Here is a 13,995-nt window from a genome sequence, read left to right on the forward strand (position 1 = left end):
CTATCACTCAACATAGTGTATGCTAAAATGTGAGCCTCCTATCACTCAACATAGTGTATGCTAAAGTGTTAGCATGGAGCCTACTATCACTCGACATGGTGTATGCTAAAGTGTTAGCATGGAGCCTACTATCACTCGACATAGTGTATGCTAAAGTGTTAGGATGGAGCCTCCTATCACTCAACACAGTGTATGCTAAAGCATTAACATGGAGCCTACAATCACTCATAGTATGCTAAAGTGTTAGCATGGAGCACTGGAGCCAATGATCTATTGGGGAATTTTCTGTTTCAGAGGCTTTTCCACCCTGACAAGAATAAAATGACGGGGACACATTGAATTCTTGTATTTTTTGGTATGAAATGTTTTAAATTGACAACAAAATGTTGAATAGGCTATGTTAAGTACAAAACAATTGGCCATTTAAAAAACTATAGCCTATTGGTCGACCGTAAATGCAGTAAGCCAACACTTTGATCACTGCCCAGGCATTTCATTCGGCTATTTTGCTGCGGTAGCCTACTACTGCAGCATTAACGCCACTGCCATGGCAGCAGTGAGGGGGGCTTTTGTAAAGAACAAAGAAAAGAATAAGTAGCAGAAAAACCCACTTCTACAGCTGCAGCAGCACCTTGGAAACCCAGCAGTAAAGTGGCCAAACCGAATGAGTAACAGTCTGTCTCTCCCCTGCAGCGGTGCTGATGCTCCCTGATGACTATCTCAACCACCACTACCACCCACCTTTGCACCTACACACCCACTGTCACACACGCAGGCACGCGCACACACACCCACTCACCGTGCACACACACACACACGCGCGCGCACACACACACACACACGCGCACACACACACACACACACACACACACACACACACACGCTCTCTCTCTCTCTCTCTCTCTCTCTTCCAAGCCCTGTGAAGTGGCAGTCCTCTCTGGCTGTTAGCCTGCTGCTCCTCTGTGTCCCCCCACAGGGCACGATGTGTTGGCTGGGACTGTGGACAGTGATCTTATCGGTGGGACTGGACGGGTGGAGCTGTGGGGCCCACGCTGGGCTTTGAGCCATCACAGTGAGAGTAGGCGAGGAGTGGAGAAGCTACAGAAGAGCAGAGGAACATTGAAGAGGAAGCCTCACCTCGGGCTCAGTGCTGTCTCTCTTCATGCACCTTCCTCCAGGATTTCAGCCTCCTCACTGATCTGTGCAGCTTTGCCTGCTTCATTACCTGCTGCCAACCTGACACTTTTATAGGAGAAATTAAGCTGGGGGTCGGCGCTGTGCCTGCGTGCTCCGCCCCCGGCCGGCAGGGAAGACTTTAGAGAACAGAGAAGAGCCTCCTCCTCTCTCACACTGACACCGCTCTTGGGAAGCTCAGACACACATCAGCGAGGTAATAGATTACATCGCTCTCTGGCAGCTCAGACACACATCAGCGAGGTAATAGATTACATTGCTCTCTGGCAGCTCAGACACACATCAGCGAGGTAATAGATTACATCGCTCTCTGGCAGCTCAGACACACATCAGCGAGGTAATAGATTACATCGCTCTCTGGCAGCTCAGACACACATCAGCGGGGTAATGGATTACATCGCTTTATGCGTCTGTCCGGATAGTAAACACTGCGCGGCCCATGCCGACTTGTCTGATTGGACACCTCAGCTTTCCCGTATCGCCTCCCCCCTCTCTGAGAGCGCTCTCCCTCTCCCGACAGCCGAACTTCCAGCGTCGCTACATAAAAGGAAGAAAATCATGACTTTAAATCAGTTGGGTTGTTTGCATTGAGGAGCGCTGAGGATGGTAGAACACAGGGCTGTCCTCATTGATCTGTGCTGCCCTCTAATCTCATTAACTGCCTCTTGATTTATTGAGATGGGGCCCAGAGCGCACCAAGGTTATGGAAGCAAAACACTCGGCCCGCTCCCCCACAACGAGGGTCACATGGAATTGAGGTCAATTGACTGCTCGGCAAGACCCACACTCCCACCATCCCTTACATCAGCCATTACCTTCTCATTAACACCTGCTTTGGGGAGAAGAAAGAGAGTGCTAGAGCAGTGGTTCCCAAACTGGGGTACGCATACCGCCCCCTAGGGATACGTGGAGGTAGTACAGGGTGTCCTTGAGAGAACGTGGGGAAATGAAGAAACGTGAGAATAAATCATAAAAATAAACAAAACGTTGAAACTAAATGTGTTCAGGAGGCACTGATTGCAACTCTTTCACTCCATGTCTTATTTTGTAATGTTATATATTCTTCAATAGGTGGCTTATTATCATTCATTCATTGCATCATTATGCTGTAGTCTTTTCTAGGAGTTTTCTAAGCAACATGTCACAGTCGAGTAAACGGTGTACTCGCATTCAGAAATCAGGGAAAGGGGGTACTGAAGTTTGGGAACGACTGCGCTAGATCCACTGCAATGGCTGCATGTACACCTATTTATAGCCCCTATATACAGTATGACATGGCTGCATGTACACCTATTTATAGCCCCTATATACAGTATGACATGGCTGCATGTACAACTATTTATAGCCCCTATATACAGTATGACATGGCTGCATGTACACCTATTTATAGCCCCTATATACAGTATGACATGGCTGCATGTACACCTATTTATAGCCCCTATATACAGTATGACATGGCTGCATGTACAACTATTTATAGCCCTTATATACAGTATGACATGGCTGCATGTACACCTATTTATAGCCCCTATATACAGTATGACATGGCTGCATGTACACCTATTTATAGCCCCTATATACAGTATGACATGCCTGCATGTACAACTATTTATAGCCCTTATATACAGTATGACATGGCTGCATGTACAACTATTTATAGCCCTTATATACAGTATGACATGGCTGCATGTACACCTATTTATAGCCCTTATATACAGTATGACATGCCTGCATGTACACCTATTTATAGCCCTTATATACAGTATGACATGGCTGCATGTACACCTATTTATAGCCCTTATATACAGTATGACATGGCTGCATGTACAACTATTTATAGCCCCTATATACAGTATGACATGGCTGCATGTACAACTATTTATAGCCCTTATATACAGTATGACATGCCTGCATGTACAACTATTTATAGCCCTTATATACAGTATGACATGCCTGCATGTACAACTATTTATAGCCCCTATATACAGTATGACATGGCTGCATGTACAACTATTTATAGCCCTTATATACAGTATGACATGGCTGCATGTACACCTATTTATAGCCCTTATATACAGTATGACATGGCTGCATGTACAACTATTCATAGCCCTTATATACAGTATGACATGGCTGCATGTACAACTATTTATAGCCCTTATATACAGTATGACATGGCTGCATGTACACCTATTTATAGCCCTTATATACAGTATGACATGGCTGCATGTACAACTATTCATAGCCCTTATATACAGTATGACATGGCTGCATGTACAACTATTTATAGCCCTTATATACAGTATGACATGGCTGCATGTACAACTATTTATAGCCCTTATATACAGTATGACATGGCTGCATACCTATTTATAGCCCTTATATACAGTATGACATGGCTGCATGTACACCTATTTATAGCCCTTATATACAGTATGACATGGCTGCATGTACAACTATTTATAGCCCTTATATACAGTATGACATGCCTGCATGTACACCTGTTTATAGCCCTTATATACAGTATGACATGGCTGCATGTACAACTATTTATAGCCCTTATATACAGTAGGACATGGCTGCATGTACACCTATTTATAGCCCTTATATACAGTATGACATGGCTGCATGTACACCTATTTATAGCCCATATATACAGTAACACATGCATTTCCTGAAATTGCAATGTAACCGGGCCAATCAGGGACTGCGTAGTTGAGCAATCAATCAAATCAATTTTCACTCACAGTCTCTCGAAGCCACAAGCTGTAATGTTAACGTTAGGAGAGTTTACACAGCCGTGAGTGCAGTTATTGCAGAAATAGACTCAATAACAACAATTAAACAAGAACAAGAATATGCACCAGCGGCGTTTCTCTGCGGAAAAGACACTTTCGCCCCTCTTTCGACTGGATCCAACAGTGATTGGCTAAAGGAGTTGTCTGTCAAGGCAAGTACTCCCATCCACTGAAATCAATGTCATCCAGAGTCTCTGAACCTGCATTTAGACCTTACAACTCTCCATTGACAGTCAACCCCCAACCAGTCTTCTACTGGTGGTCACTGAGCAGCAGTTAGGGGTTCAGTGCCTTGCTCAAGGGTAGCCTGACAGCCGCCGTATCGATCAAATCCACGACAAACCCGCAACCGATCAAACTGGCTCACCTGGTATTCGCTGGGCCAGAACGTGCTGACGGCGAGCTCCACCTGGTGCCACTGGCGGCCCTGGGTGCCTGAGATGTTCCACACGGCGCTGCCCTTGGGGCCGCCATTGACCCGGATGTAGACCTGCAGGTCCCCCGGGCTGTGGCCGTCGCGGCTGTACAGGAAGTAGCTGAACTGGATGCAGTGGGTGTCGTTCTCGCTGAGCGGGCGCAGCAGCAGCTGGGCTCGCTGCCCCGCGTGGTGCTGTGACGAGTTGACCATCATGAAGGACCCTGGAGGAGAAGATGGAGACGTGTGAGCCCACTATGTACTGGTTTTTGTCCGTACAAATATTACAAAGTATTACTCATTTTACAGTCATTCATGCTGCCTAGTATTGGCTTCTTATAAACCCATTAGAGTTTGAAGTGCATCTGTTTGAAGTGCAAATCTGTTTACATCTGAACAAAAGATGCTACGGTAATGGATTTCACAAATATCAGAAAGTTCAACCTTTTCACATTTTCCTGCTGGAAAAGTGTTTATTGTGGCAAAGTGCATGTACAGCTTCATCACGCCAGTCCCCAATACTCCCCAGCACTATAGCTGTGTTTGAAATCCTTGTTACAGAAATAGTGTACTAGTGTGTGTATGTGTGCAGCCTAACTTGACTGAACCATTCTGAGCACAGTGTATGTGTGCAGCCTAACTTGACTGAACCATTCTGAGCGCAGTGTATGTGTGCAGCCTAACTTGACTGAACCATTCTGAGCACAGTGTATGTGTGCAGCCTAACTTGACTGAACCATTCTGAGCACAGTGTATGTGTGCAGCCTAACTTGACTGAACCATTCTGAGCGCAGTGTATGTGTGCAGCCTAACTTGACTGAACCATTCTGAGCACAGTGTATGTGTGCAGCCTAACTTGACTGAACCATTCTGAGCACAGTGTATGTGTGCAGCCTAACTTGACTGAACCATTCTGAGCGCAGTCAGTGTATGTGTGCAGCCTAACTTGACTGAACCATTCTGAGCGCAGTGTTGTGTGCAGCCTAACTTGACTGAACCATTGTGAGCGCAGTGTTGTGTGCAGCCTAACTTGACTGAACCATTCTGAGCGCAGTGTTGTGTGCAGCCTAACTTGACTGAACCATTCTGAGCGCAGTGTTGTGTGCAGCCTAACTTGACTGAACCATTCTGAGCACAGTGTATGTGTGCAGCCTAACTTGACTGAACCATTCTGAGCGCAGTGTTGTGTGCAGCCTAACTTGACTGAACCATTCTGAGCGCAGTGTTGTGTGCAGCCTAACTTGACTGAACCATTCTGAGCGCAGTGTATGTGTGCAGCCTAACTTGTGTGTTTTCATTCTAGAAGACAACATCAATGGACAACTGAAGATGGAAGAAAAGCGTACAAACACAAAGTAACATGAAATGAACAAATAACAAGACAGAAATCTGTGGATTACACCTGGAACATCTCAACCCGAGATATATTATGTCATGTTAGTTTTCAACCACTGAAGAATGCAAGCATGCTTTGAAGATAAAAAAAAAAAAGGGCCTGCCAGTTGACAGCTTGAAGGTTGTTATCCAAACTATCAGTGAGCGAGACTCTGGCTATTTGTCAGTATTTTGGTCTGCCTCTGCTTCTCAGGGTTCACATCAGTCTGCTAACGCTGCCTCACACCTGGCCAGTTTAAAGCTCTGGCGCCACCTGTCAGATAGGACTTTCATTTTGGTGCCATCGGCTTTCATCCCAGCGGCGCGGCGGAGTTCAGTCAGCTGTGAGGAGAGTGCCACGATAAAGAGAGGGAGAGAGAGACAGAGAGAGAGAGAGAGAGAGAGAGACAGAGAGAGAGAGAGAGAGAGAGAGACAGAGAGAGAGAGAGAGAGAGAGAGACAGAGAGAGAGAGAGAGAGAGGGAGGGAAATAAAGGGTCAGCTTTGCCTTTGTCCATGTCTCCGCAGCAGCCGGGCACCTCGACTTAAAGAGGCAACCGCTACAAATGGGGAGAGAAGAGGAATGGCAAAGAGCTGTCTGCATTTACTTTTAACAAGCCGGTCACAGTGCTAGTGCACTGAGATAGCCTACGTATAGTCACAGTGTTAGTGCACTGAGATAGCCTACGTATAGTCACAGTGTTAGTGCACTGAGATAGCCTACGTATAGTCACAGTGTTAGTGCACTGAGATAGCCTACGTATAGTCACAGTGTTAGTGCACTGAGATAGCCTACGTATAGTCACAGTGTTAGTGCACTGAGATAGAGATAGCCTACGTATAGTCACAGTGTTAGTGCACTGAGATAGCCTACGTATAGTCACAGTGTTAGTGCACTGAGATAGCCTACGTATAGTCACAGTGTTAGTGCACTGAGATAGCCTACGTATAGTCACAGTGTTAGTGCACCGAGATAGCCTACGTATAGTCACAGTGTTAGTGCACTGAGATAGCCTACGTATAGTCACAGTGTTAGTGCACTGAGATAGCCTACGTATAGTCACAGTGTTAGTGCACTGAGATAGCCTACGTATAGTCACAGTGTTAGTGCACTGAGATAGCCTACGTATAGTCACAGTGTTAGTGCACCGAGATAGGCTACGTATAGTCACAGTGTTAGTGGACTGAGATAGCCTACGTATAGTCACAGTGTTAGTGCACCGAGATAGCCTACGTATAGTCACAGTGTTAGTTCACTGAGATAGGCTACAGTGACTGATGACATCAGTGATGTCACAATGCACAATTGCTCAAGTGACATCACTGATGATATCACTAATGACATCATCAGTAGTCAGGCGACTTAGCAAATGGATGTGTACGTTCCTGACAAAAGCACCACATTTTTTCCATGTACTGACAATTCCCTTAGCTTAAAAAAATAAAAAATAAAAAAAATTCAAAAAAATAAAAATTTCAAAATTTGAAAGGCCATAACTTCCACGCCGTTTGTCCGAATTGCAAGCAACTTTTTTCCATGTGTTCAGATAACATTGCTCGAAATGCGCCTCAAGGAGCCTTGGGGTCCACCTGGAAAGTTTCTGAGATATTTTGAAAGTTTTGGAATACATTTTTGACATCTCCTCCTAGCCCGTTTCACCGATCTCCACCAATATCGCTATGTAGCATCTGTGGACCAATCTCTACAAGTGATCTTTTCAGATTTTTGAAATCTTTTGTTTCAAAGATATTAAAAGTCATGCAGCTTAGCAAATGGATGTATAGCTGCAAGCGGCCGGTTTAAGTTTAACAGTACTGAGGTCGCAAAAAAATGTCTGTGGTTCTCATGACACGGTCCACATATACCCCTTGATATATCTGCCAAGTTTTCTGATCATTGAACAAACGGATGTTGAGTTATGGCCTTTTTTTGTTAGGCCACCCACATTTTTGGTGTTTGCGGTGGCCCCTTTTCGTTGAAACGCACAAAATTAAGTACCCATGGTCTTTGATGATATCTCTAAACATGTTCCCAAATTCTGGTGACGCTTCGATAATCTGTCATGAAAGAATTTAAGAAATGTGTTTTCCGAAACTTTCAAAATATCTCAAAAACTTTCCGGGTGGATCTCGAGGGTCCTTGAGGCAAATTTGTAGACCAAAGTCAGCTGAACACGTGGAAAAAAGTTGCTTGCAAATCCGACAAACATCGTGGAAGTTATGGCCTTTCAAATTTTGAAAAATGTTCATTTTAATTAGAAGTGGATCCTATCAAAAATGGAAAGCTATGGGTAGCATTTGGGGAAATGTTGGTGCTTTTGTCAGAACTGTCCACACCCAGCTCAAATCTAGTGCTAAGCTGCCTGACTACAGTGATTTATGACATCACTGAAAATTGAAACAGAGAACAGAGCCCAAATTGCCAAATGTATATATAATAGAAGATATAGAAGGTAGATAGATGCTTTTCTATAATACAGTATTTCACTGTCATGGATCTTTGATGTCTGTATCTGCTCTATTTGCAGAGAACTCTCCTCATCTTCCAATCACCATCATCAGACCGGGCTGTGTGGCGTTGCCGTCGGGAGAGAGAACACTGCTTAATTGCGCACATAACCTTCACATGGAGGCTGGCTTAGATGGCCGGGGCGGTCGGGCAAGACAGCGGCATCGTGGGTAGTAGTTGTCTAGATAGTGCAGGTGAATTAGTGGGCAATCAGAGCCCTGCCTCCCGCCATTAATCACACTGACACGGTTATTAGGCCATAATGGCAGCCAAGGGAACGCTTACACCAGAGAGATGGTTGTAATACTCACACGCCTTGACATGCAGGACACATATCAGCACACGCTCTCCCTCTCTGTCACGCACGCACGCACGCACGCACGCACACACACACACACACACACGCACACACACACACACACACACACACACACACACACACACACACACAGAGTTTACAACCACCGAAGTGGACTCAGTTCCAAATACTGCCGACCTTCGCAGGAACTCCTCCTAACTCCACATCCACCTCTTCTGCCTCATCTTTTCCTCCTCCTAACTCTACCTCCACCTCTTCCTCTTCTGCCTTATCTTTTCCTCCTCCCAACTCCACCTCCTCCACCTCTTCCTCTTCTCCCATACGGAAGAGGCATATATACACATATATGTAGTAAACATACATGTAGTATATGTTCATATAAGTATTCGACATATATCCACATATATATCCAGGATATATGTGCATATATGTGCATATGTATCACAATATATGAACATGTATGGAATTGGAACGTTTCATATATGGTCCATATATGTTAGTCCTATATAATTATATATGTGCATACATGTATAGATTGTATATGGACACATATGGTAATTAATTATATGTACATTTGTATGCATTGACACTATACGGACATATATGCTTAATACATATAAAACTATATATGAATAATAACTATACATACATATATGTTTTATTTTATATGAACATATATGACTATTACCTGTGTATAACTGTATGTATTTACCTGTATTCGACATATATCCACCTATATCCAGGATATGCGTGCATATATGTGCATATATATCACAATATATGAACATGTATGGAATTGGAACGTTTCATATATGGTCCATATATGTTTGTCCTATATAATTATATATGTGCATACATGTATAGATTGTATATGGACACATATGGCAATTCATTAGATGTACATTTGTATGCATTGACACTATACGGGCATATATGGTTAATACATATAAAACTATATATGAATAATAACTATACATACATATATGTTTTATTTTATATGAACATATATGACTATTACCTGTGTATAACTGTATGTATTTATCTCTATTCGACATATATCCACCTATATATCCAGGATATATGTGCATATATATCACAATATATGAACATGTATGGAATCAAAACACATATCTCTTAATTAAAAGAAATATAATTTTCCAAATTATTTTTGATTGAACAACATCTCAGAAGTGAAACCCACCATAAAAATGGTTAGTTTTGTGCAAGACTTCCAGCACTACTGGATATTTTCAAGGTTTGTCCAGTGTGCATGAGATTTAAAAATAAGGGTTTTTTGACAGTGGAGTCATTAAAATGCCCCATAGTCTATATTATGGTTTTAGTGTAAACATTATATATTATATATGATTTAGAAGCTCATCGTAAAGCTGATTCCAAATATATAATTTAAAAGCTTCATAAATTAAATCCTGTGGAGTTATTAACCATATTAGATCCCTAATCTCTGCCCCAAATGCATCATGGGACTTCCATGCAAATTCTGGAGAAATGTTCACGCCCCCTCCAACCAGTCTCTCTGCTGCACCCTGAATTACTTACATGAACATAGATGATCACATGTATGAGAATACTCATATATGTTAATTGCTTATATGAGCATACCTGCTGACATATGTAAGTAAAGTCTTCTATGTTAATTGCTGATATACAGATATATGTAGACATATGTAAGTTTAACCCTATATGTTCAATGCGTACACAAACATATATGATTACATGTATGAGAATATCCGCATATGTTAACTGATTATATGAGCATATATGTTGACATACATAATAGTAATCATATATGTTTAATGCTTATACGAACACATATTTTGATATGGAAGAGAATAACATATATGTGTGTTGCTTGTATTTGCATATATGCGGAAATATGTAGAAATATTCTTATATGTTAATTGCTTATATGTACATATATCTAAACATATGCGAGAATAACCCTGTATGTCCATTACTTGTATGAACATATATGATCACATGTATGAGAATACTCATATGTTAATTGCTTATATGAGCAAACATGCTTGCATATGTAAGTAAATTCTTATATGTTAATTGCTGATATGCATATATATGTAGACATATGTAAGTTTAACCCTATATGTTCAATGCTTACACAAACATATATGATTACATGTATGCGAACATCTGCATATGTTAATTGATTATATGAGCATATATGTTGACATACGTAATAATGATCATATATGTTTAATGCTTATATGCACACATATTTTGATATGCAAGAGAATAACAGATATGTGTGTTGCTTGTATTTGCATATATGCGGAAATATGTAGAAATATTCTTATATGTTAATTGCTTATATGTACATATATATAAACATATGCAAGAATAACCCTGTATGTCCATTACTTGCATGGACATATATGATCACTTGTATGAGAATACTCATATGTTAATTGCTTATATGAGCATACATGCTTACATATGTAAGTAAATTCTTATATGTTAATTGCTGATATGCACATATGTGTAGACATATGTAAGTTTAACCATATATGTTTAATGCTTACACAAACATATATGATTACATGTATGCAAACATCCGCATATGTTAATTGATTATATGAGCATATATGTTGACATACGTAATAATAATCATATATGTTTAATGCTTAAATGCACACATATTTTGATATGCAAGAGAATAACATATATGTGTGTTGCTTGTATTTGCATATACGCAGAAATATGTAGAAACATTCTTATATGTTAATTGGTTATATGTACATATATCTAAACATAATAGAATAACCCTGTATGTCCATTACTTGCATGAACATATATGATCACATGTATGACAATACTCATATATGTTAATTGCTTATATGAGCATACATACTTACATATGTAAGTACATTCTTATATGGTAATTGCTGATATGCACATATATGTAGACATATGTAAGTTTAACCCTATATGTTCAATGCTTACACAAACATATATGATTACATGTATGCGAACATCCGCATATGTTAATTGATTATATGAGCATATATGTTGACATACGTAATAATAATCATATAGTTTAATGCTTATATGCACACATATTTTGATATGCAAGAGAATAACATATATGTGTGTTGCTTGTATTTGCATATATGCGGAAATATGTAGAAATATTCGTATATGTTAATTGCTTATATGTACATATATCTAAACATATGCAAGAATAACCCTGTATGCCCATTACTTGCATGCACATATATGATCACATGTATGAGAATACTCATATATGTTAATTGCTTATATGAGCATACATGCTTACATATGTAAGTACATTCTTATATGTTAATTGCTGATATGCACATATGTGTAGACATATGTAAGTTTAACCCTATATGTTCAATGCTTACACAAACATATATGATTACATGTATGCGAACATCCGCATATGTTAATTGATTATATGAGCATATATGTTGACATACGTAATAATAATCATATATGTGTAATGCTTATATGCACACATATTTTGATATGCAAGAGCATAACATATATGTGTGTTGCTTGTATTTGCATATATGCGGAAATATGTAGAAATATTCTTATATGTTAATTGCTTATATGTACATATATCTAAACATATGCAAGAATACCCCTATATGTCCATTACTTACATGAGCATATATGATCACATGTATGGGAGTACTCATATATGTTAATTGCTTATATGAGCATACATGCTTACATATGTAAGTAAATTCTTATATGGTAATTGCTGATATGCACATATATGTAGACATATGTAAGTTTAACCCTATATGTTCAATGCTTACACAAACATATATGATTACATGTATGCGGACATCCGCATATGTGAATTGATTATATGAGCATATATGTTGACATACGTAATAATAATCATATATGTTTAATGCTCATATGCACACATATTTTGATACGCAAGAGAATAACATATATGTGTGTTGCTTGCATTTGCATATATGCGGAAATATGTAGAAATATTATTATATGTTAATTGCTTATATGTACATATATCTAAACATATGCAAGAATAACCCTGTATGTCCATTACTTGCATTAACATATATGATCACATGTATGAGAATACTCATATATGTTAATTGCTTATGAGCATACATGCTTACATATGTAAGTAAATTCTTATATGTTAATTGCTGATATGCACATATGTGTAGACATATGTAAGTTTAACCCTATATGTTCAATGCTTACACAAACATATATGATTACATGTATGCGAACATCCGCATATGTTAATTGATTATATGAGCATATATGTTGACATACGTAATAATAATCATATATGTTTAATGCTCATATGCACACATATATTGATATTAGGGGTGGGAGAAAAAATCGATTCACCTAAGTATCGCGATTTTTAATGTCACGATTTTTTGGATCGATATTTTATTCAAGAATCGATAATCGCAAAAGCAAAAAAAAAAAAAAAAAAAAAAAAAAAAATTTTTTTTTTTTTTTTTTTTTTTTGGTGCCGCAGTCAGGCCACTCACTGAACAGCAGGCCAGGTGCCGCCTACTGGTTTACTAGTGGTTGTATTACTTTATTAGTTAGTCTGAAGTAATAATTACACTTCAGGGTTAAAGTGGGTGCATCTCATTGTAAAATTGGACTTGGCCCAAATTAGGCTTCAAACGGCCCAAATTGGGCTTCAAACGACCGACATTGAGCTTCAAACGGCCCAAATTTCACGCGCGTCGGCCCATATCGGCCTGGCCTGCTTGGTATCTAATGCCCAGCCTGAATTATGATCCCAGTCCGCCCCTGTTTTTAACTATATCGCCCAGCCCTACTCATGATATACAGTCTCTAGTGTATGATTCAACTTTTCCCATGTTCTAATCTAGTGTAAAAAAGCAAACAAACTGAAAAAAGAAAAGAAAAAAAGAAACAAAAATCACAATAAATCGTAATATCGAATCGCAATAATCGTAGAATCGCAATACTTAAGAATCGCAATATAAATCGAATCGGCACCCAAGTATCGTGATAGTATCGAATCGGGAGATAAGTGAATCGGCACAGCCCTAATTGATATGCAAGAGAATAACATATATGTGTGTTGCTTGTATTTGCATATATGCGGAAATATGTAGAACTATTCTTATATGTTAATTGCTTATATGTACATATATCTAAACATATGCTAGAATAATCCTATATGTCCATTACTTACATGAGCATATATGATCACATGTATGGGAGTACTCATATATGTTAATTGCCTATATGATCATATATGTCAATTTATATTTGGATCACATATATGATCCTCACATATATATACATATATCTCAGGTGGGTTTGTATGCAAAGTGCATACATGTACA

At 39.7% G+C, this 13,995-nt stretch overlaps 1 protein-coding gene across 1 annotated transcript in view; it reads right to left on the reverse strand.

Moving 5' to 3' along the window:
• The window catches only part of LOC310785252 (receptor-type tyrosine-protein phosphatase U-like), a 267,162-nt gene that overhangs the window by 119,981 nt on the left and 133,186 nt on the right, over nucleotides 1–13,995 (reverse strand). The window contains exon 3 of the mRNA XM_083646258.1: nucleotides 4,360–4,631. Coding sequence (XP_083502384.1) covers nucleotides 4,360–4,631 — 272 coding nt within the window. The remainder of the gene's footprint in view (nucleotides 1–4,359; nucleotides 4,632–13,995) is intronic.

The sequence above is a fragment of the Poromitra crassiceps genome (assembly GCF_964638095.1).
Source record: "Poromitra crassiceps genome assembly, chromosome: 11".
NCBI classification, from domain to species: domain Eukaryota; kingdom Metazoa; phylum Chordata; class Actinopteri; order Beryciformes; family Melamphaidae; genus Poromitra; species Poromitra crassiceps.